The following is a 22,924-nucleotide window of genomic DNA, read 5'->3' as shown; positions in this document are numbered from 1 at the left end:
ACTTCATTTTAATTATATAAAAGATTCAGTGTTCAAACTGAAATATTAATGAACCTGTAACTTTACACTGTTACACAACACTCCATTTTATCCGTATATATTTCATATATGTGAACATTATTTTTTTTAAAAAATACATTTATTCTCAGAGTGCTAATAGAAATATGTGAAAATGTCATTATGTCTGAAACAAAGGAAGAGATTATTGACAAAATCATAAAGTGATCCACAGAAATCAACATAAAGAATCGATTCATGAATCACACTGTGACTCTGTGAATTAAAATCAAATCGATTCATTAGAATCCCTGAAGATTTACACACACACATACACACACACATATTGACACACGGACACACACAGACACACACAGACACACACACAGACACACACACAGACACACACACAGACACACACACACAGACACACACACACAGACACACACACACAGACACACACACACAGACACACACAGACACACACACACAGACACACACAGACACACACACACAGACACACACAGACACACACACTCACATACACACACACAGACACACGCACATTGACACACACACATTGACACACACACTCACATACACACACACAGACACACGCACAGACACACGCACAGACACACGCACAGACACACACACAGACACACAAAACCTATTCATCATTACAAAGTATAAAACAGAGGTCTTCGGGAAACATATTTAAAACTCTACTTCAGTAAAATGACACTTTTTTTTGGTTAATTAACACGCACTTCATGAATATTAATGAGTAGTGGGCGGTCTCAGTGAAAAATTCACAGAATAATAAAAACACATTAAAAATGTACAGACATGATATTTCAAAGTAGAAATTATTCCAAATAATAATAAAAAAAAAAAGTGTGAAAATAATGTGATATAAAAATCTTTAAGGAGTGATGCTGTCATGTGATGGAGGGGTGCCAATACTTTATCCACAACCACACGCCTGTAAATTGTTCACGAAAGTCAGCGCAGCTACAACAGTCAGAGATAAGGAAATAAAAAATCCTTCCTTTAATTTAATCCAGAAAATAAAACCTTAATAAATACGTTCACATCTATTGCATCAACAACAATTATAATATAATGATAAATAATAATAACAATAATAATCATAACAACAACAACAACAAGAATAATAATATAATGATAAATAATAATAACAGTAATAATCATAACAACAACAACAACAACAATTATAATATAATGATAAATAATAATAACAATAATAATCATAACAACAACAACAACAAGAATAATAATATAATGATAAATAATAATAACAATAATAATCATAACAACAACAACAACAATTATAATATAATGATAAATAATAATAACAGTAATAATCATAACAACAATAACAAGAAGAATAATATAATGATAAATAATAATAACAGTAATAATCATAACAACAACAACAACAATAATAATAATAATAATAATAATAATAATAATAATGAGTGTAAAAATGTTTGGGTTTAAAATGAGAATGATAGTGATAGTGTTCCTTACTGTGGCATAAAGAGAATAAGCAGTAGAGTGGATCAGAGTGGATCCCAGTAGATCCCAGTGGATCCCAGTGGATCCCAGTCCGCGCTGCGGGTCGGTTATAAAGCGCTCATTTCCTCTTCACTGATTTCAGCAACATTGCTGACCGGAAGCCGAGAAACACAGCGCGCTTTTACACTCTTCTCATTAACACCGACATTAACAGCCGCATGTCCGCCTCCGTTAAAGCCTCTCGCCTCTAAACCGCGCATCGGGGTGCAGCTCCGCGCCGATATCGATCCTGCTGTAGGAAAAGCTGTTTATAGAAAATCGAGGCGCTTCCACGAGCACTTCCTGGTCTCGAACATATCACATATCATAATAAAAGTCCTCTGGGTCACAGTGGGAGATCATATATTTCACAATAAAGTTATCAGCATCATGAAGCTGTGTTCAGAACTCCAAAACATCTCACTCATATTAAATATTTCCAGAACAGCAAACACACCACGATGACGCACTATTTTTCCCAAATTTCTCCGAATTAAAGGTTGAACTGCATCCCATGATGCAACGGTGTCAATTCATTTTCAAAATAAAAGCCATAAAACTGCAGTGAAGGAGGCAACAATGACACGCATAGACTGAGGTGAAATAATAAACAGGCCTGGTTCAGGGGTGGAGAATCTGTGATGAGCCACAAAATAATCCTTATCACTGCAAACAGCCTCACAACAGATGTGCACACAACAGTCTCTTACAATAACTTATAGACCTAAATACATAACACATAACAGTTTTATGGATTTGAACATGTATCAGCCTAGCTCCTTTTACTCAGAGGGACACCTAGCAGTGCTTGGGTTCCACAATCCTTTTCAGGTCTGGCTTGTATACAATTCAGTTCAATTTTATTTGTATAGTTCTTTTAACAATGGACATTGTCACAAAGCAGCATTACAGAAATAATAAAGAATTTATCCCTAATGAGAAGCCAGAGGTGACGGTGGTGAGGAAAAACTCCCTGAGACGATATGAGGAAGAAACCTTGAGAGGAACCAGACTCAGAAGGGAACCCATCCTCATCTGAGTGACTCCCGATAGTGCGATTATAAATCATTCCCTTCTGTAACTGTGTACTACATGCACAAATAGTGCAGTTGTGTGACCAGGAAATTCATTACAGTTTTCACATGAAGTCTATCTTGTATTTGTAACTTATCAGCTGTTCACTGATGGAGATTTGACTGCAAAACTGTTCATATCAACTGAAGTCCAAAGGCATCTTCATGTTTTTTAAGTGGAACCATCCACAGTAATCTCATGTAACTTCAAGCTGTCCATGTTGGAGGTCATCCTCAGCAGCAGCGAGTGATTTCCAAATGATGAGAACTCCAACCAGAAGTAGGACATCAGGATGCCCACAAAAGGCTTGACTAAACAAATATGTTTTCAGCCGAGACTTAAACACTGAGACTGTGTCTGAGCCCCGAGCACTAAGTGGAAGGCTGTTCCTTAACTGTGGGGCTTTGTAAGAGAAAGCTCTACCCCCAGCTGTAGCATTATTCGAGGGTACCAACAAATAGCCTGTACCTTTTGATCTAAGTAGGCTTGATGAATCATAAAAGACCAAAAGTTCGCTCAGGTACTGTGGCGCGAGACCATTTAGTGCTTTATAGGTCAATAGTATTATTTGATAATCAATGTGAAATGTGATTGGGAGCCAATGCAGTGTGGATAAGATAGGCGTGATGTGGTCATATCTTCTGGTTCTAGTAAGGACTCTCGCTGCTGCATTCTGGACTAACTGGAGCTTGTTTATGCTCCTACTGGAACATCCAGACAGTAAGGCATTACAATAATCCAACCTAGAGGTAACAAAAGCATGAACTAATTTTTCTACATCGTGTATTGACAATATATTTCTTATTTTAGCAATATTTCTGAGATGAAAGAAATCGATCCTAGTTATATTATCTACATGAGCTTCAAAAGAAAGACTAGAGTCAATAATCACACCAAGGTCTTTTACTGCTGCACATGATGAAACAGAAAGGCCATCCAGAGTTATTATGTAATCAGAAAGCTTACTTCTAGCTGCATGTGGTCCTAGTACAAGTACTTCTGTCTTGTCAGAATTAAGTAAGAGAAAGTTAATAAACATTCACTTTCTAATGTCTTTTACACATTCCTCAACTTTATTAAGCTGGTGTCTGTCATCTGGCTTTGCTGAAACATACAACTGTGTGTCATCAGCGTAACAGTGGAAGCTAATACCATGCTTACGGATAATATTCAGTTGTGGCCACTCGAAATAACTCTTTCAAATGTGTCAGTCATAACAGAGCGATTTGATTTGATTTCACTTGTTTCAGTGTAGAAAAAAAGACTCACAGACGTAAGTTGAACAAAACATTGACAATCATTTGAGTGCAGCCCGTTTGAGATTGGGATATCTCTCCATCGGCACAATCTTCCAAAACTCCATGGTTCCTTCCCTCAGAAGTCCATCATCCTCAGAAGGTTCAATGATTTCCAGCTGAGATGCTGCTTCTTCTTCCACTAAAGGTGCTTTTAAACAGTCTGATTCAGCAGTGAAAGGCTTGATGAGAAATGTAATCTATAGCCTTTTTGCCGTAGGTTGCAGAATCTGCAGTGTAGCAGTGTTGCATACCTGTGTCTGATTTCCCCGTGTGTGAGACTAAGGAACAGGGCAACTTAAATACACACAGGGAAATCGGACACAGGTGGCAGTAATGAGACAAATAACAAGCAGAGGAAAAACAACATGGGGGAACAATGAGGACCTCTAGCGGCCGAAACACAAAAAAGTGTGGGATCGTGACAGGAACAGCTTCACCAGACTGAAAAGCTCAAAAATAAAAAAAAAAGGGAAAGCACAGTACCTCTTGAAAGACATCTCCCAGTGCAGTGAAGAAGCAGTTAAGTGAGATTTTCGAACTGTCCGTGATCAAGAGCATGTTTGCATATAAAATTTCCAGCACAGGTTTCATGATGTGGACCAAGTTCAGCTGTTTAGACACCAAGTGCTCTTGATGGATAATACAGTGAAGCGTCCAAAAATCTGGAAAACGGACGTGAGCTTCACACAGCCCTACAAGGCCATTCGCAGATCCCAACATGGCGGACGCGCCGTCCGTGGCTATTGCTGTTAGTCAGATCGATGCCACGGGTCCTATCTTTCAGCGGTACAATGCCAAACAGCTCTTCCTTAATTGTTCAGTCTTCTGAAACAGACAGTAAAAATGTGGCCAACTGTGTCCTAAAGTCACAAGACTCATCCAGAGCGATGCTGAAATACCGGCACTTCTCAAGAGCTGAACAGAGATCGATGTGTTTCAATTGAGTTGTTAATGTCCGTGAAATGGCGCGCATTTCAGGCAGAATGGTTTTCAATTCCTTTCAACAAAAATCAAAAAACATTAATCCTCCCATTCAGATAAAAATGTTCCATCTTCATATTTACGCTTAGCTTACGCTACCCTGATTCTGCCGTGATGATTCACACTAACGAACTTCACAGCCAGTTTTATTAAATTATTAATAAAAACAAATTTAAAAAATCTAAATTAGATTTGGCAAATTTGGGAAATGCATTTCTATTTATTTCAAAATTAGTTTAACAAAATTTTGGAATGTAAAAATTAATAAATAAATAAATCATGATGGATAGATTGAAGAGCCACAGGTTCACCACACCTGGACTGTGAAGTGAATTATTAGATGAATAAATGAAATGATCATCTAAAACTGAAAAAAGATCAGGCTGAGGTTAAACTGAAGAATGCAGATTATTTATTACTGTCAAAACACCAGGTTACATTTTATTAATATATAACAGAATGTTATTTGATTATTAATCAGCATTAGTGATTATTCAGTTATGAACAAATGAAAAAGCTGAGGTTTTTTGTTGATAATATCAGATTATTAAATTTAAAAAAAAAACATAAAACACATAAAACAACTTCAATAAAAATTTACCTTAACAAATTTGGAGAAAAAAATGTAGATGAATTGAAAGTGAACAATGTATATGTACTTTAATGTTTTATCTAAATTCATATCTGAAGTTCTTTAAACAGAGAAAGCCTTAAGTGCATATTCTGAATATGATTGTGAATGTGAACTGGTGTGTAAAGCTCTGAGTGTGTGAACAGTTCCTGCACACTTTAGGCTTTTTCCTGCTCTATGACACCTGATTCAACTCATCACCTAGTGAACAAGTGCATAATGAAGGGTTCAGGTGAGTTAGTGCTGGAAAACCCTAAACTGTGCAGTGCTCTGTTCTTCCAGCATCGAGAAAACCGCCTTTTATTTCAATTTACACACGACTCGAAGTTCAGCAGAGTCCATCACATAATCAGGTGCTGCTTCTGCAGTGTGTGTGTCAGCAGGGCAGTGAGACAGCGGAGGTTCTGTCTGTCTCTTTACGTCCTCGCAGGTCAGCGGACGGGACGACGCCTTCATCCCAGAGAGACGGTTCAGTCCAAGCCCCACCCACAGAGACCCTGGGGGGACACGCCTCCTCCTGAGCTCAGACTCCAACTCTTCCTGTTCAGCTTCAGAATCGATGTTCAGAATTCCAGCCCTGTTCCCTTCATGACAGTAATCCAGCGCTTTCTCCCAGCTCAGAGCCACATCACTCACATGGATGGAAGCTGATAGAGACAGAAAAACCCAAAAGGAGGAGGATGGTTTAGAGTGATATCAGAGACAGAGACTCACACCAGCTGTGTTCTAGTCATTATACAGAAGATTGCTGAGACGATTTTACTGTTTGGAAAGTCAACACTTACTGCTGTAGCACAGAGCAGGATTCAGATCAGTGCATGACCATGAAAACCATTTTCCTCCACTCAGTATTGCACAGTCAGTTGGTGGTGATGATTGCTGAGGTTCACCAATCCACCAGTTTCTGTAGGCGGAGTTTCCTCCATCAGTCCACTGCCAGTCATCACGCAGCAGGCCGATCCAGAAGGACGTGCTGCTGTTTAACCCTTTAATCTTCACCTCTTCATTTTGCTGCTGATCTCTGATGCTGACCAGGTCAGTGTATTTCCCCCTGCAGTAACGCTGAGCACCAAACCAGGTCTTATTCTCACGGATTAGATGATAATTAGGAGTCTGAGAAGAAGCAGCTGTGGGGGTGAAAAAATACACAGAGAAAAAAAATTAGGAATTATTTAAAATATTTTTAACTGGAATAGTATTAATATAGTACACAGAGTTTCCAGTGAAGCAGAACAATTCAGACAAAAAGTCCTTCATCAGCTTCTGAAGTTGTAATAAAACCAGTGGATATTCAATACGTCAAATTTTATATTATTAAACATAATAATTTATTATTTACTGTACATGAAATCTTAAATACCAAATAATATAATTATATATTATTACATTTATTAAAATGTATAAAATATACATTAAAATATGCATTTTAAGTCAGAAGGTACCTTGTTCATAGCACATGAAATATCTCGTCCCTGTGCACTGAAGACTTTCCCATGAACCATCAGGTTTCATAGCAGCACAGCAGCTCGATGTCCCACAATCCCCTGCCAGATTTCTGAATGTTACAGGATCACCATTAGACCATTTCTCACTGAACTGACCGCGATAGAGACCGATCCATCCCCAATACATATAAGTCATCATATTATCCAGTTCAGTGTTGTCTTCATCAGAGTACAGAGTGACGAGGTCGATGTAATTTTCTCTGCAAGCTGCCCGAGCCTCAGTCTGATTCATGTCAACCAGAATGAGATGGAAGGTAGTGAGGCGGCTGTGGACTGGAGGAGAAAAGGCTGTGGAAGAAATTTCTCCTGTTAATGCAGCAGGACAGAGATGAAAGGAGGGAAATGTGATGTGGATGAACGGCTATGTGCTGTTTTCCATTCAGACTGAGAGACTGTTTGCAGCTCCAGAACAGTGGTCTGTTGGTGAAGTGACTCAGAAAAGTGGAAACACTGTGATGTGAACAGCTGGAGCTCTATACAGATGTGGAGCTTTATACAGATGTGTAACAGTGAATGTCAGGATGAGAATAAAAAATTAAATTAACATTTTTATGAGTCTGAAGTGTCACATTACTGAATATCGGTCTCCATTAGTTTAATCTTATTGATTGCTCTGTACTTGATGTTTGTTATCAGGATGTTTGGTATTAATGTATATTTAATTTGCTGATTAAATATATTAAATGTTAAATGTTAAATGTGACAGAGGCTTGAACACTCCCACTTCTACAACAATCAATGTTTCGTGAAATGGACAGATGGACACGTGCAGGTTTTCTGTTTTTTTTTTTTTTTTTTTGAGACAGGTAAATGGTCATGTGATCAGCAAACAGACATAAACTAAAGCAGACTAAATGAGTAAATGTAAAGCAGAGATTAGAAAAAAGAGGAAAATGTGACACTGAGGCAGTCCTTGACTAGGGCAGAGTATTTATGAAAACAGTGTGTACTAGCCGAATTTGATATGGTGTGCTTTGGGGAGCTGTTGTTATCACAGCTGTGTGTCTTTGGAGTGTCCGGTGCAGATCAGAGTCAAAACAAAGCATATTCTGCGATGAAGGTCCTCTGGGAGAAAGAAAAATTAGCCGGGGAGGAAAATGCACAAATATAATCAAGCAAATCTAAGAACTCAGGAGATCGTACAATTTAGTCGGGCACCTGGTTCTGCATGGCCCCCAACTTTATGTCCCCTTGCAGGGCCGTGAGACCCCTAGTCATCTCCTCCAGGCGCGTGACCATGATTGCGGACTGGGCCGCGTTGGATTTACACAGTTCCGAAAACATATTCGTGATGGTATCCAAGCGTCTGGGGATGTCCACGGATTGTAGATGGTACAGTTCCTCAATCCGTGTCACCTTCTGATGTAATGCCCTCACCTGGTCAGCAACGGCTGCACCAATGGTGTGAGATGACAGCTGACAGCTTGGGGGATTCTTTATTGGCTGCCTGCTTTCCAATTTGTCGATAGATCAGGAACATCCCCAGGCCAATCATCAGGACACCTGCTATCAAAAATCCAAATATGTAGACATCTTCGACGTCTTCTAGGGACAGAGGTGCCAGACAGACAATGTTCCACTTGTTCCAAGAGTCCATCGTGTATCCAGCAGCAAAAGTCGGCTCTCCCGAACCAGCATTCCTTCGTGAAAGGATCGTATCGATTGTGTTGAGGGACCAGCTTATCAATTCCATAATTTAGGATTCGAGAAGCTTCACCAGCAGAAGGAAAAATAGAGACGAGACGGGAGAGGCACACAGACACAGCAGAGAGAGGAAAAAATGCGACCGCCTTCAGCGAGAGTCAGAGAGAGATTTTCTATATATACAGTAAATATGCTGTGAGCGATCATTTGGCTTTAATAAAGACATCTTTACAGTCTGGTGATGAAGGCATCCTTTCTATTGTACTTGTAGATAATAAAATACACCATGAAGTAACCCAGTATAATATGCTTTTTTCTTTATATAATTAATCAAATAACCGTCCATCCATTTTGTGTACTGCTTATCCTACACAGGGTCGTGGGGAGCCTGGAGCTTATCCCAGGGAACTTAGGGCACGAAGCAGGGGACACCCTGGACAGGGGCCAGCCCATCGCCAGCGCACTCACACACTACGGGCAATTTGGAGATGCCAATCAGCCTACAGCGCATGTCTTTGGACTGGGGGAGGAAACCAGCGTACCCGGAGGAAACCCCTGAAGCACAGGGAGAACATGCAAACTCCATGCACACAGGGCAGAGGTGGGATTCGAACTCCCGGCCCTGGAGGTGCGAGGCAACAGCGCTAAACACTAAGCCACCATACCTCCTCAAATAACTGAGACGATTTTACTGTTTGGAAAGTCATCACTTACCGTAGCACAGAGGAGTGTTACGATTACTGCACGGCACTGAATACCATTCCCTTCCCCACAGTAGTACACAGTCGTATGGTGATGGCTGAGGATGACCGCTCGCCCAGTTTCTGTAGGTGGAGTTTCCTCCATCAGTCCACTGCCAGTCATCACGCAGCAGGCCGATCCAGAAGGACGTGCTGCTGTTTAACCCTTTAATCTTCACCTCTTCATTTTGCTGCTGATCTCTGATGCTGACCAGGTCAGTGTATTTCCCCCTGCAGTAACGCTGAGCACCAAACCAGGTCTTATTCTCACGGATTAGATGATAATTAGGAGTCTGAGAAGAAGCAGCTGTGGGGGTGAAAAAATACACAGAGAAAAAAAATTAGGAATTATTTAAAATATTTTTAACTGGCATAGTATTAATATAGTACACAGAGTTTCCAGTGAAGCAGAACAATTCAGACAAAAAGTCCTTCATCAGCTTCTGAAGTTGTAATAAAACCAGTGGATATTCAATACGTCAAATTTTATATTATTAAACATAATAATTTATTATTTACTGTACATGAAATCTTAAATACCAAATAATATAATTATATATTATTACATTTATTAAAATGTATAAAATATACATTAAAATATGCATTTTAAGTCAGAAGGTACCTTGTTCATAGCACATGAAATATCTCGTCCCTGTGCACTGAAGACTTTCCCATGAACCATCAGGTTTCATAGCAGCACAGCAGCTCGATGTCCCACAATCCCCTGTCAGATTTCTGAATGTTACAGGATCACCATTAGACCATTTCTCACTGAACTGACCGCGATAGAGACCGATCCATCCTGCGCCAACACCAGCCTTCATCATCATATTCTCCAGTTCAGTGTTGTCTTCATCAGAGTACAGAGTGACGAGGTCGATGTAATTTTCTCTGCAAGCTGCCCGAGCCTCAGTCTGATTCATGTGAACCGGAATGAGATGGAAGGTAGTGAGGCGGCTGTGGACTGGAGGAGAAAAGGCTGTGGAAGAAATTTCTCCTGTTAATGCAGCAGGACAGAGATGAAAGGAGGGAAATGTGATGTGGATGAACGGCTATGTGCTGTTTTCCATTCAGACTGAGAGACTGTTTGCAGCTCCAGAACAGCGGTCTGTTGGTGAAGTGACTCAGAAAAGTGGAAACACTGTGATGTGAACAGCTGGAGCTCTATACAGATGTGGAGCTTTATACAGATGTGTAACAGTGAATGTCAGGATGAGAATAAAAAATTAAATTAACATTTTTATGAGTCTGAAGTGTCACATTACTGAATATCGGTCTCCATTAGTTTAATCTTATTGATTGCTCTGTACTTGATGTTTGTTATCAGGATGTTTGGTATTAATGTATATTTAATTTGCTGATTAAATATATTAAATGTTAAATGTTAAATGTGACAGAGGCTTGAACACTCCCACTTCTACAACAATCAATGTTTCGTGAAATGGACAGATGGACACGTGCAGGTTTTGTGTTTTTTTTTTTTTTTTTTTTGAGACAGGTAAATGGTCATGTGATCAGCAAACAGACATAAACTAAATAGTTCAGAACGCAGCAGCGAGGGTCCTGACTAGGACTAGGAAGTATGAGCATATCACGCCAGTCTTATCTACATTACACTGGCTCCCAGTAAGATTCCGCATCGATTTTAAAATATTACTCCTAACCTATAAAGCATTAAACGGTCTCGCTCCACAGTATTTAAGCGATATGTTAGTACCTTACGTTCCTCCACGCCTACTTCGCTCTAAGGATGCAGGCTGTCTATCAGTACCACGCATTGCCAAAACCACGGCAGGGGGCAGAGCTTTCTCTTACCAAGCCCCAAAATTATGGAATAGTCTCCCAGTTAATGTACGTGAAGCAGACACGGTCTCAGTGTTTAAGTCGAGGTTGAAGACTTATTTATTTAACCTAGCATTTAGCGACTAGTGTTTTTATCAAAGGAGTAGATCTGGGGGACTCGTGGATGTTGAGTTTTATCTCCACACGGTGACTGTGAGTGTACCTAACCACTTTCCTTCTCCTTCTGCCGAGCTACACTCCTGAGCTGCCGGTGATCCAGACCTCCCCCCCTTCACTCTGGACCTGTCCACCGGCAATGCTTCATACTGCCACGAAAACGCTTCAGCTGTTTTCCATGGACTACACCAACACACATTGTGCTCACACACACGCACACTACAGTGTAAACCCATATGAGGATGGGTTCTCTGTTGAGCCTGGTTCCTCTCAAGGTTTCTTCCTATCACCATCTCAGGGAGTTTTTCCTTGCCACCGTCGCCCTGCTTGCTCATGAGAGACGTCACACACACACACTTCACTTTACTTTTGTTTGTGTAAAGCTGCTTTGAGACAATGACCTTTGTAAAAAGCGCTATACAAATAAAAATGAATTGAATTGACATAAACTAAAGCAGACTAAATGAGTAAATGTAAAGCAGGTGAAGGTGAAACAGCTTTGACTCGTCACAGACACGATGCTGCCATAAAGTCACACAGAGAGTCTGGGTTATTTAAAGGGAGTGTGAGACACAGGTGCACACAGGTGTCTGAGACTGACTGGAGGTCATGTGATGAAGCCATGGGCATTCATGTCAGATAACTAATAAGCAAATAACAGATACAAAACTAATAACAGATAAGCCTGCTTCGACTGCACTGATTGGAGTGTTCTTGAGGCTGCAGCTACTGATCCGGATGAGCTCACCGACACTGTGACTGTAACGAATCCGGCCTCCGTGGTTCCCCCTGATCGTCACCAGAGGTCACCATCACCCGAGTATTGACTTTCCCCTCGAAACTACATTTCCCATCACCCCTCGCCCAGCACTGATTACGAGCTCACCTGCAGCCTATTACCGGGACTACTTAAGCCTCCGCCTCTCGCTCACTCATTGCGAAGTCTTGTTTTGCCCCGGCTGACATTTCTGAGCGTTTATATTTTCTTTGTTGGATTACCGTGTTTGACCTTGGACTGTTTCTACTCGTTTCTGGATTCTTTGCTGCCTGCCCTGACCATCTGCCTGTTTGATCACTCTGCCTTTGTTTCGCCTCTGATTACCCTGTTTCGCTGTTGCCCGACCACGCCTGTACGACTGTGTCTGCCTTTTATTAAAACGCTGCTAATGGATCCCCATTCTGTTGACTCCGCGTTACAGAAGACTTCGCCACCTCTCGATCCAGTAGCGGTCTACAGACTCTCTACCGAAGTCTCTGCCCAGGCTAACGTGCTAGCCGCCCATCAACAACAGCTAGCACGTCTCACATCACTCACGGAGGAATTAGTAAAAACTTTGCAAGCGATACGGCTACCTCCTTCCGAATCTGCCTCACCGTCGGTAGAGCCAGCACCCCAAGCACCTCCTCCAAGTCATGCTACGGCTAGCCCTCGCTTAGCTTACCCGGAAAAGTTCGACGGCACACCGGCGAAGTGTAAGGGTTTTCTGCTCCACTGCTCCTTGTTTGTCTCGCAACAGCCGGCGCTATATCCCACGGAAGAGAGTCGCATCGCTTTTGTCTGCTCTCTCCTGTCTGGCAAGGCGTTAGACTGGGCCACCGCCGTGTGGAATTTCACTCGACCAGCCTTTTCCTCGTTCGAGGCCTTTTTGCAGCGATTCCGAGAGGTGTTTGATCTGCCCGAAGGAGGAGACGGAGCAGGTGAACAAATTCTCACGCTGCGTCAGGGGGAAAAAACGGCAGCGGATTTTGCCCTATCATTTCGCACACTGGCTGCACAAACCGGATGGTCTGATGACCCCTTAAAGCTGCTTTTCCGCAAGGGTCTAAACCTGGAGTTACAGGCTGAGCTCGCCTGTCGAGATGAGGGCAAGACCTTGGATCAGCTGATTAATCTTGCCATTCGCATTGACAATCTGATTCGCTCTAGGAGACCCAGCAGGGGTTCGGCGCTTCGTTCACCGAGCCCTCCGCTAATGCCTGAGCAAGAGGCGATGCAGGTGGGGCACGCTCGTATCTCCCCTGAGGAAAGAGAGCGTCGTTATCGTAGAAACCTCTGCCTCTACTGCGGCCAAGCCGGTCATGTGAAAGCTTCCTGCCCCACAAGACCCAAGCAACACGCTCCCTCTGCGGTGAGTCAATCATCTCATATTTCAAAGTGTATTAAGGTACCTGTTAAATTAGCCTTTAGTAATGGGATGGTAGAGACAATGGCTCTAATCGATTCTGGAGCAGCAGGAAATTTTATTGATGCTGGTTTCGCTAAAGCTCATGACCTCCCTCTCATACCTTGTAAATCTCCTCTGGCAGTGGCAGCGTTAGACGGAAGACCTCTGGGCGCCGGTCAGGTCCTACACACCACCAATGACATCTGCCTGACTACTGGCGCCATGCACTCAGAAACCATTCGTTTCTTCATCATACAAGCTCCCAATAACCCAGTTATTCTTGGACTACCCTGGCTTCAGCTCCACGAACCACAGATCTCATGGACTGAGGGTCAAATCATTCACTGGTCGGCCAAGTGTTTTGTACAGTGTCTTCAGACCCTGGAACCGACGTCACTTAAAGCAGTCATCGTTAAGAAGGACCCTCCGCCCTCAGCCAACCTTCCTTCGGAGTATGCTGATCTAGCTGAGGCATTCAGCAAGTCCAACGCTGCCCAACTACCGCCACATCGGTCTAGCGACTGCGCCATCGAGCTGCTCCCTGGTTCTACACCACCCAGAGGCAGAATCTTTCCCCTTTCGCAACCAGAGACTGAAGCCATGAAAGCCTACATTGAGGAAGAACTGACTAAAGGCTTCATCGTTCCATCTACGTCTCCTGCTTCCGCCGGATTCTTCTTTGTCAAAAAGAGAGATGGGGGTCTTCGGCCCTGTATTGATTATAGAGGTTTAAACGAAATAACTGTCAAGTTCCGGTACCCTTTACCTCTAGTTCCACCGGCTCTGGAGCAGCTTCGCTCCGCCAAATACTTCACCAAGCTCGATCTGCGCAATGCCTACAATCTGATTCGCATAAAGGAGGGGGACGAGTGGAAGACCGCCTTCTCCACCACTTCTGGGCACTATGAGTACCGGGTCATGCCGTTCGGCCTCGTCAACAGTCCCTCAGTCTTCCAGGCATTCATAAACGATGTATTCCGTGACATGCTGAATAGATGGGTCATCGTCTACATGGATGACATTCTCATCTACTCCGCCTCTCTTGAAACACACATTCACCATGTCAGAGCCGTACTACAACGTTTGATCTCCCACCAGTTATATGCTAAAGCAGAGAAATGTGAATTTCACCAGACTTCCACCACGTTCCTGGGATATGTGGTCAGTCCTGAGGGAGTGGCGATGGATGATCACAAAGTGCAGGCCATCCTGAACTGGCCCCAACCTACGACTGTCAAGGAGATGCAGAGATTCCTTGGATTCGCCAACTTCTACAGACGATTCATCAGAGACTTCAGCTCCATCGCAGGCCCCCTGACTTCAATGACCAAGAGGAGGGGAGGCCGCTTAACCTGGTGGCCCGTAGCCGACAGAGCCTTTAATCACCTCAAGGAACGGTTCTCTACTGCACCTATACTCCATCACCCTGATCCCGAACGCGAATTCATAGTCGAGGTAGATGCCTCCAGCACAGGCATCTGGGCCATTCTTTCGCAACGTCATGGCAGTCCACCCAAACTCTTCCCCTGTGCCTACTTCTCTCGCAAGCTTAACCAAGCGGAACAGAATTATGATGTGGGGAACCGCGAACTATTGGCTATGAAGGCGGCGCTGGAGGAGTGGCGACATTGGCTTGAGGGAGCCAAATTTCCCTTCTCGGTTCTCACTGACCATCGCAATCTGGAATATCTCCGCTCTGCAAAAAGACTCAATCACAGACAGGCTAGGTGGGCGTTGTTCTTCACACGGTTCCAGTTCACAGTAACTTATCATCCAGGTTCCAAGAACACCAAAGCAGATGCGCTTTCTCGCCAGTTTGAGTCCGCTTACGAACCCCTTTCTCCCGATCCCATCTTACCTACCACTCTCATCGTGGCACCAGTGCAGTGGGACATCATGACCGAAATTGCGGAGACACAGGGCACCGATCCCATACCGGCTGCATGTCCTCCTAATAGGACCTTTGTACCTCTTTCCCTGAGGAACAGAGCTATTCAACTGGCTCATGACCTCCCCGGCTCCGGACACCCCGGAATAACGGCTTCCATCCAACTCCTCACCAACAAATTCTGGTGGCCCTCACTCCGTACTGACACCATTGCATACATTAAGAACTGTGTAACTTGCAACGCCACCAAATCCTCTAAACAGTTACCGGTTTGCTCCAGCCTCTACCCATCCCTCAGAGACCCTGGTCCCACATTGCCATCGACTTTATCACCGACCTCCCCAACTCCAGAGGCAATACCACCATTCTTACTGTTGTTGATCGCTTCTCTAAGTCCTGTCGCCTGATACCCTTACCCAAACTACCCACAGCCCTAGAAACAGCAGAGGCTCTGTGCAGTTATGTGTTCCGCTTCTACGGACTCCCTGAAGATATCGTCTTGGACCGAGGCCCTCAGTTCACTTCTCGCGTATGGACAGCCTTCTTCAAACATCTCAACATTAACATAAGCCTTACCTCGGGCTACCATCCTGAAACCAATGGGCAAACCGAGCGGCTCAATCAAGAGATCACCTGCTTTCTAAGATCCTACTGTCACCGCAACCAAGCTGATTGGAGCCGATATCTGTTTTGGGCAGAATACGCGCAAAATTCCCTGCGCAAACAATCCACCGGGCTTACACCCTTCCAATGCGTGCTGGGGTTCCAACCACCTCTCTTTCCCTGGTCCGGGGAGCCCACAGATTTACCTGCAGTTAATGACTGGTTCAGGAGGAGTGAAACCACCTGGAACGAGGCCCATACCCATCTCCAACGCGCCATCAGGAGACAGAAGGAACAGGCAGATCACCACCGACGTCCCAACTCCCAACCCTGAGTATGTCCCGGGATCGTGGGTCTGGCTCTCCACTAGAGACCTCCGGCTCTGACTACCCTAAACTCAGTCCCAGGTACGTGGGTCCTTTCAAAGTCATTAAACAAATAACCCCTGTTTCTTATCGTTTGGCCTTACCTCCACAATATCGTATCTCACCCACTTTTCATGTCTCCCTGCTCAAGGCCGCTGGTGCTCCGAGAAGGGCGGACGACCTAGATGAGGCCCGGAACCAGGGACCCCCTCCCCTCATCATCGACGGTGAGGAGGCGTATCAGGTGCAGGAAATCTTAAACTCTCGGCGCCGGGGAGGAGTCCTGCAATATCTCGTGGACTGGGAGGGGTACGGACCGGAGGAGAGGTCCTGGGTCGATGCCAAGGACATTCTTGACCCGTCTCTTACTACTGACTTCCACAGGACCCATCCGGATAAACCGGCCCCTCGTCCTCGCGGAAGACCCCAGCGTCGTCTGCCTTCTCACGTCAGGAGCCGCTCGCAGGAGGGGGGCTCTGTAACGAATCCGGCCTCTGTGGTTCCCCCTGATCGTCACCAGAGGTCACCATCACCCGAGTATTGACTTTCCCCTCGAAACTACATTTCCCATCACCCTTCACCCAGCACTGATTACGAGCTCACCTGCAGCCTATTACCGGGACTACTTAAGCCTCCGCCTCTCGCTCACTCATTGCGAAGTCTTGTTTTGCCCCGGCTGACATTTCTGAGCGTTTATATTTTCTTTGTTGGATTACCGTGTTTGACCTTGGACTGTTTCTTCTCGTTTCTGGATTCTTTGCTGCCTGCCCTGACCATCTGCCTGTTTGATCACTCTGCCTTTGTTTCACCTCTGATCACCCTGTTTCACTGTTGCTCGACCACGCCTGTACGACTGTGTCTGCCTTTTATTAAAATGCTGCTAATGGATCCCCATTCTGTTGACTCCGCGTTACAGTGACGTCCTACATCAGTTTCTGTGAGGACATGTGTGTTCCCACCAGGACTTATTTAACATTTATCAATGACAAACCTTGGTTCAGTGCAAAACTCAAACAGCTTCGCCAGGCCAAAGAGGACGCCTACAGAAGTGGGGACAAAGCCTTGTACGAACAGGCCAAATACACACTGAAAAGGGAGATAAGAGTGGCAAAGCAAAACTACTCTGAAAAACTGGAAAAACAGCTTTCAGGTAATGACTCTACATCAGTGTGGAAAGGCCTGAAAGCCATCACCAGCTACAAGACCCCATACCCCAGCACTGAGGCCAATCAACAACTGGCTGAAGACCTGAACGAGTTCTACTGTAGGTTTGAAAAGCCTGGTCTGACACCCCACACCCGCTCTGACCGTCTCACAACACAGCCATCAACACCCTCCCCGTCGCTCCCCCCTACTGTTTCTCAGCCTGTACTTAAGATCTGTGAAGATGATGTACGCAAAGTCTTCAGGAAACAGAAGATAAGGAAAGCCAAAGGTCCAGACGGTGTCTCTCCAGCCTGCCTCAAAGCCTGTGCTGTCCAGCTATCATCCGTCTTCACACTGATCTTCAACAGATCACTGGAGCTGTGTGAAGTCCCCTCCTGCTTCAAATGCTCCACCATCATCCCTGTACCCAAGAAACCAAAAATCACAGGACTAAATGACTACAGACCTGTTGCTTTAACGTCTGTGGTCATGAAGTCATTTGAGAGGCTGGTGTTGGCCTACTTGAAGGACATTACTGGACCCTTGCTGGACCCCCTGCAGTTTGCTTACCGAGCAAACAGGTCTGTGGATGATGCAGTCAATATGGGATTGCACTACATCCTCCAACATCTGGACAAACCAGGGACTTATGCAAGGATCCTGTTTGTGGACTTCAGCTCCGCTTTCAACACCATCATCCCAGATACCCTACTGAATAAACTGACACAGCTCTCTGTACCCACCTCCATCTGTCAGTGGATCACCAGCTTCCTGACAGACAGGCAGCAGCTAGTGAGGCTGGGAAAATTCACATCCAACACCTGCACCATCAGCACTGGAGCTCCTCAGGGCTGCGTTCTCTCCCCACTGCTTTTCTCCCTCTACACAAATGACTGCACCTCTAAAGACCCCTCTGTCAAACTCCTGAAGTTTGCAGATGACACTACAGTCATCGGTCTCATCCAGGATGGCGACGAGTCTGCTTACAGACAAGAGGTTGAGCAGCTGGCTGTCTGGTGCAGTCACAACAACCTGGAGCTGAACACGCTCAAAACTGTGGAGATGATAGTGGACTTCAGGAGAAACCCCCCTGCTCTCCCCCTTCTCACCGTCATGGACAGCACTGTGGCTGCAGTGGAGTCATTCAAGTTCCTGGGCACCACCATCTCTCAGCACCTGAAGTGGGACATTCACATTGACTCCATTGTGAAAAAGGCCCAGCAGAGGTTGTTCTTCCTTCGTCAACTGAAAAAGTTCGACCTGCCACAGATGCAGATGACACACATCATCACAGACCCCTCTCACCCCGCCCACAACCTGTTTCACTCCTCCCTTCAGGCAGATGTTACAGATCTCTGTGCACTAGAACATCTAGGCATAAAAACAGTTTTTTCCTCCGTGCCATCTCCAGCTTAAACAGCTAACACAGGAATCATTACCTGTGTTTTTTTTTTAATTCATTTCTGTAATTCATCCTCCATCTCTAATTCCTGCCTCTTTCTCTAGTATTATGTAAATACATATGCATATCTCTTTATTTATACAGTTGTATACAGAGTAAATAATGCATAAATCTGTACATAAATCTTCTGTTCCAGATTCATACACATTATTATCTTTTATTTTTTATTGTTAAGTCTTACTATTTAAATGTTTTCTGTTCTCATGTAAGATATGTATGTATGTACCAAGAGCACCTTAAAAAAACCACAATAAATTCCTTGTGTGTCTGCGCGCACACTTGGCGAATAAAGCTAATTCTGATCCTGATTCTGATAAATTATTTTACTCATCTGACTAATCAGAGATCACCTCATAGCTGACAAACATGTACACATTTATCAACATATAGTTTGTATTTGTTTTAAAGGTTTTATACAGCCAACGGCGCCTGTTTTCATAAAGATAATATATGTGTATATGTTTGTAGATTTCTATAAATCATGTGATTGTTGTGCTTCATGTCACTTTATTTTCTATATATACAGTAAATATGCTGTGAGCAATCATTTGGCTTTAATAAAGACATCTTTACAGTCTGGTGATGAAGGCATCCTTTCTATTGTACTTGTAGATAATAAAATACACCATGAAGTAACCCAGTATAATATGCTTTTTTCTTTATATAATTAATCAAATAACCGTCCATCCATTTTGTGTACCGCTTATCCTACACAGGGTCGTGGGAAGCCTGGAGCTTATCCCAGGGAACTTAGGGCACGAAGCAGGGGACACCCTGGACAGGGGCCAGCCCATCGCCAGCGCACTCACACACTACGGGCAATTTGGAGATGCCAATCAGCCTACAGCGCATGTCTTTGGACTGGGGGAGGAAACCAGCGTACCCGGAGGAAACCCCTGAAGCACAGGGAGAACATGCAAACTCCATGCACACAGGGCAGAGGTGGGATTCGAACTCCCGGCCCTGGAGGTGCGAGGAAACAGCGCTAAACACTAAGCCACCATACCTCCTCAAATAACTGAATAATTAAATTGAACTCCTCATCATGAAAATGCCTAATAAGTGAATCCGTGGACCTGGATCTCCTGGTGAAAAACTAAATCCTTTACTTTTTTAAAGTGAAATATTTAGTGACCTGTGACGTCACTGCGATCTCCATCCGAGTCCAAACCGCTCGCAGGAAACTGAGGAAAACGTGTGGAATGCAGCTCCACGTGAAAACTCCTCTGTCACGTCACACAGTTTATATTTCCTGAGGCGCTTGAAAGCTGACAAAAGTATTTGAATATGAATTTCATATGTTTTAATTATATACATGTCACATTAAATAAACTTGCTTTCTGTGGTGTATTTAAATAAAAACATGCATTTTGCCAGTGTTTTTTTCTTTTTTTGGAACTTGTTAGGGATAAGATTTGCCTCTGAAAACCTACAAACTGAAACTGAGGGATTATAGTTTAGAAATTAAAAAAATTCAGAGCCCTAAATACAAATCTCAGAACACTGTGACTGACTGAATTCTGAGTTTGTCGCTTTGAAAGCGTCTACTTTTCTTTTTTGGCCTAATTTACATAAAATCTGTATTTCTGAGATTTTAATTTGTGAGATTTGTATTTAGGGTCCTGAGCTCCTAAATCTCAAAACTCATAACCTGTAATTTTCAAATCTTACTCCAAGAAAGTTCCAAACAAAGAAAAAACACTGGCAAAAATGTAAAATGTATTAAATACAGTACAGTAAAATATATTTAATATGAGGTGTATATAATTCAAATCTACAAAATTCACATTCGAATACTTTTACTCAAAAGGTCATTCCACCTCATCTGCAGAAATGATTTTCACCTGTAGATGGCGCTCTTGTGATATAATTTTTTTACACCTGCACACTCAAGCCCCAGTCTGAAATGATCAAGTTCAAACCTGAGTCTGATCAGAACCGATCAGATTAGACAATCACATCAAACAACATCTCGATACCTCCTCCATATTTTGCTATTTCGTTCCTCTCTCTTCTCTATTTTTATTTCATAATTTAAATTTAATCTGCTCACATTTTTATTCGCTTTATGTTGTGAAACAATCAGAGACTCTCTACTCAAAATTTAATTTTAACACTGACATTTAACAACAAACAAACAAATAAACTTGCACAAATGTGTTCTGATTTCATTTTTGTTGTTTTTATGAATATAGAATATTTAAAGACTATTTTCACACTGCTTTTATAACCACATCCTACATCACATGTCTGAAATGTATTTTTTCTTCTTTTTTATTTATCATACACAAACTAATATTCTAACAAACCTCAGTATGAAATTTTAAACACCTCAATGATTAAAACTCTGCATTATTATACCACAATAGCAGTGTTGCTGAAACAGAATTAGTTGATAAACTCTCAGATGCGAAGTCTCGCTCAGCTCAGAGGGACAGAAACACTTTTCTTCATTTCCTCATCATATGAGGTGCCAAAGTCCATACAATGTTGTTGTTTTTTTATTATTTCATCACATTCTCATTAACAAATCATTAAAATTAAAGGGAGTTCATTTCCTCATGATGCTGATTTGTTGTTTTGTTGTCTGGTAAAATGTAAAAGCCCTTCTTTAATCAGTATTTTATCAGTAATTTCACCGAGGAGATAAAACTGTTAGTGAGCTGAAGAGAGTTTTCTACAGATTTAATTTGCTGTTCAGTCAGCAGAGGTTTGGCTTTTACATGCGCAGGACCACAGTAACGTCTCCATTTTGCAGGAGCATCGTAAACAGTGATGATAATAAACTCTTACAGCCTGTGGAGCCTTATATAATATATTTTATAATATAAACTTGTTCTCAGAGAGAGGAGAATTAACAGACACTGTGATGTTTTAGCTGATGCTGCTGTTGTGCAAATTCACACCAAACTGTTTAATGGAGGAAATTCAGCTACACGGGACACTTCACATCAATAATGCTCTACTTCCATCACCATAAATCATTATTATATTTAATCATGCCTCAATAAACACAGACAGTGAGTGGACTTGCTCTGACCTGGCAAGATGTAAAAAAAAAAAATTAAATTAATTCATTTCTTTTCTTCCAAACACTAAATATGGATTTTAAGTAAAATGAGTTAGTGTGTTGTTATTGTTGTTGTTTTTTATTGTTTTAAACCCACATGACTAACATGATACTTTCACTGACTTTCTAATGAGCTCAGCTGTTCTGGTTCATCAAAATATTAACAAATCAATCATTTAAACATGACTAAGCTGTTTTTTTTCTCTTATAATTGAACATCAGAAACAGACCAGTTGTGTTTTTAATTATTGTGTGTAACGTACTTGCTTAGGCTTTAACAGTCCAGGAGCAGCCAAAGTTAACAGGATTTAAAAAAAAAAAAAAAAAAGTCCAGAGAGAAAAAGAATAACCAGTTTTAAAAAAAATCTTGCACTTAAGTTTTACTGGGGTCCAGATCTGATGCACACCTTTAGTTTAGAGCTGAATAGGATTCTTTACAGTTTATAGATTAGATTTCAGTATTTACCTGAAAGCAGGAGGAACACGACTGACACGGTTACCATGGTGACGCCAGTGCTGAGGTGATGTCCTGTGTGTTTAAAGTCCAACATCAGTTCATAATAATAATAATAATAATAATAATGCTTTACTGACCAGGTACACTAGTGTACACCAGGGATTTGACTTGGCTGTTAAGTTTATAGACACATTACAATAACACACGACTGCTATCAACAGAAATAGAGATTATATACAACTATTATACAGTACATAAAAAAGAAGAATGTTGTACAGAGTACAATGTGGCAGAGAAAGGGTTATGGCAATAATAATACTACTACTACTACTACTACTACTACTACTACTAATAATAA

At 42.7% G+C, this 22,924-nt stretch overlaps 2 protein-coding genes across 4 annotated transcripts in view; both read right to left on the bottom strand.

Annotated features, from left to right (window-relative positions):
- dop1a (DOP1 leucine zipper like protein A) overlaps nt 1-1,891 on the bottom strand; it is a 32,871-nt gene extending 30,980 nt beyond the window's left edge. For all 3 annotated transcript variants that reach the window (XM_034297756.2, XM_034297760.2, XM_034297759.2), the window contains exon 1: nt 1,552-1,891. The gene's annotated coding sequence lies outside the window, so the exon portion shown is untranslated. The remainder of the gene's footprint in view (nt 1-1,551) is intronic.
- Nucleotides 1,892-5,543: 3,652 nt separating this feature from the next.
- On the bottom strand, nt 5,544-22,635 carry LOC117595741 (macrophage mannose receptor 1). The gene is made up of 6 exons (XM_053227338.1): nt 22,576-22,635; nt 10,074-10,430; nt 9,426-9,758; nt 7,005-7,355; nt 6,348-6,689; nt 5,544-6,209 (listed from the first exon to the last, which is right to left on the bottom strand). The coding sequence occupies exons 1-6, from the start codon at nt 22,610-22,612 to the stop codon at nt 5,863-5,865; spliced, it is 1,767 nt and encodes a 588-aa protein (XP_053083313.1). The 5' UTR covers nt 22,613-22,635; the 3' UTR covers nt 5,544-5,862.
- Between the last annotated feature and the right edge of the window lie 289 nt (nt 22,636-22,924).

Source organism: Pangasianodon hypophthalmus, chromosome 21, assembly GCF_027358585.1.
Source record: "Pangasianodon hypophthalmus isolate fPanHyp1 chromosome 21, fPanHyp1.pri, whole genome shotgun sequence".
Lineage (NCBI taxonomy): Eukaryota > Metazoa > Chordata > Actinopteri > Siluriformes > Pangasiidae > Pangasianodon > Pangasianodon hypophthalmus.
Note: the sequence above shows the minus strand (reverse complement) of the source record. Positions and strands in the feature narration are given on the sequence as shown.

Bases quoted from the DNA above. Each gene is read 5' to 3' on its own strand.
- LOC117595741 (XM_053227338.1), bottom strand. From the start codon at position 22,612: ATGGTAACCGTGTCAGTCGTGTTCCTCCTGCTTTCAG. The intron at 10,431-22,575 runs GTAAATACTGAA...TTTCTTCCACAG, and splicing joins CGTGTTCCTCCTGCTTTCAG to CCTTTTCTCCTCCAGTCCAC. The intron at 6,210-6,347 runs GTAAGTGTTGAC...TGTCTCTATCAG, and splicing joins TCCTGCTCTGTGCTACAGCA to CTTCCATCCATGTGAGTGAT.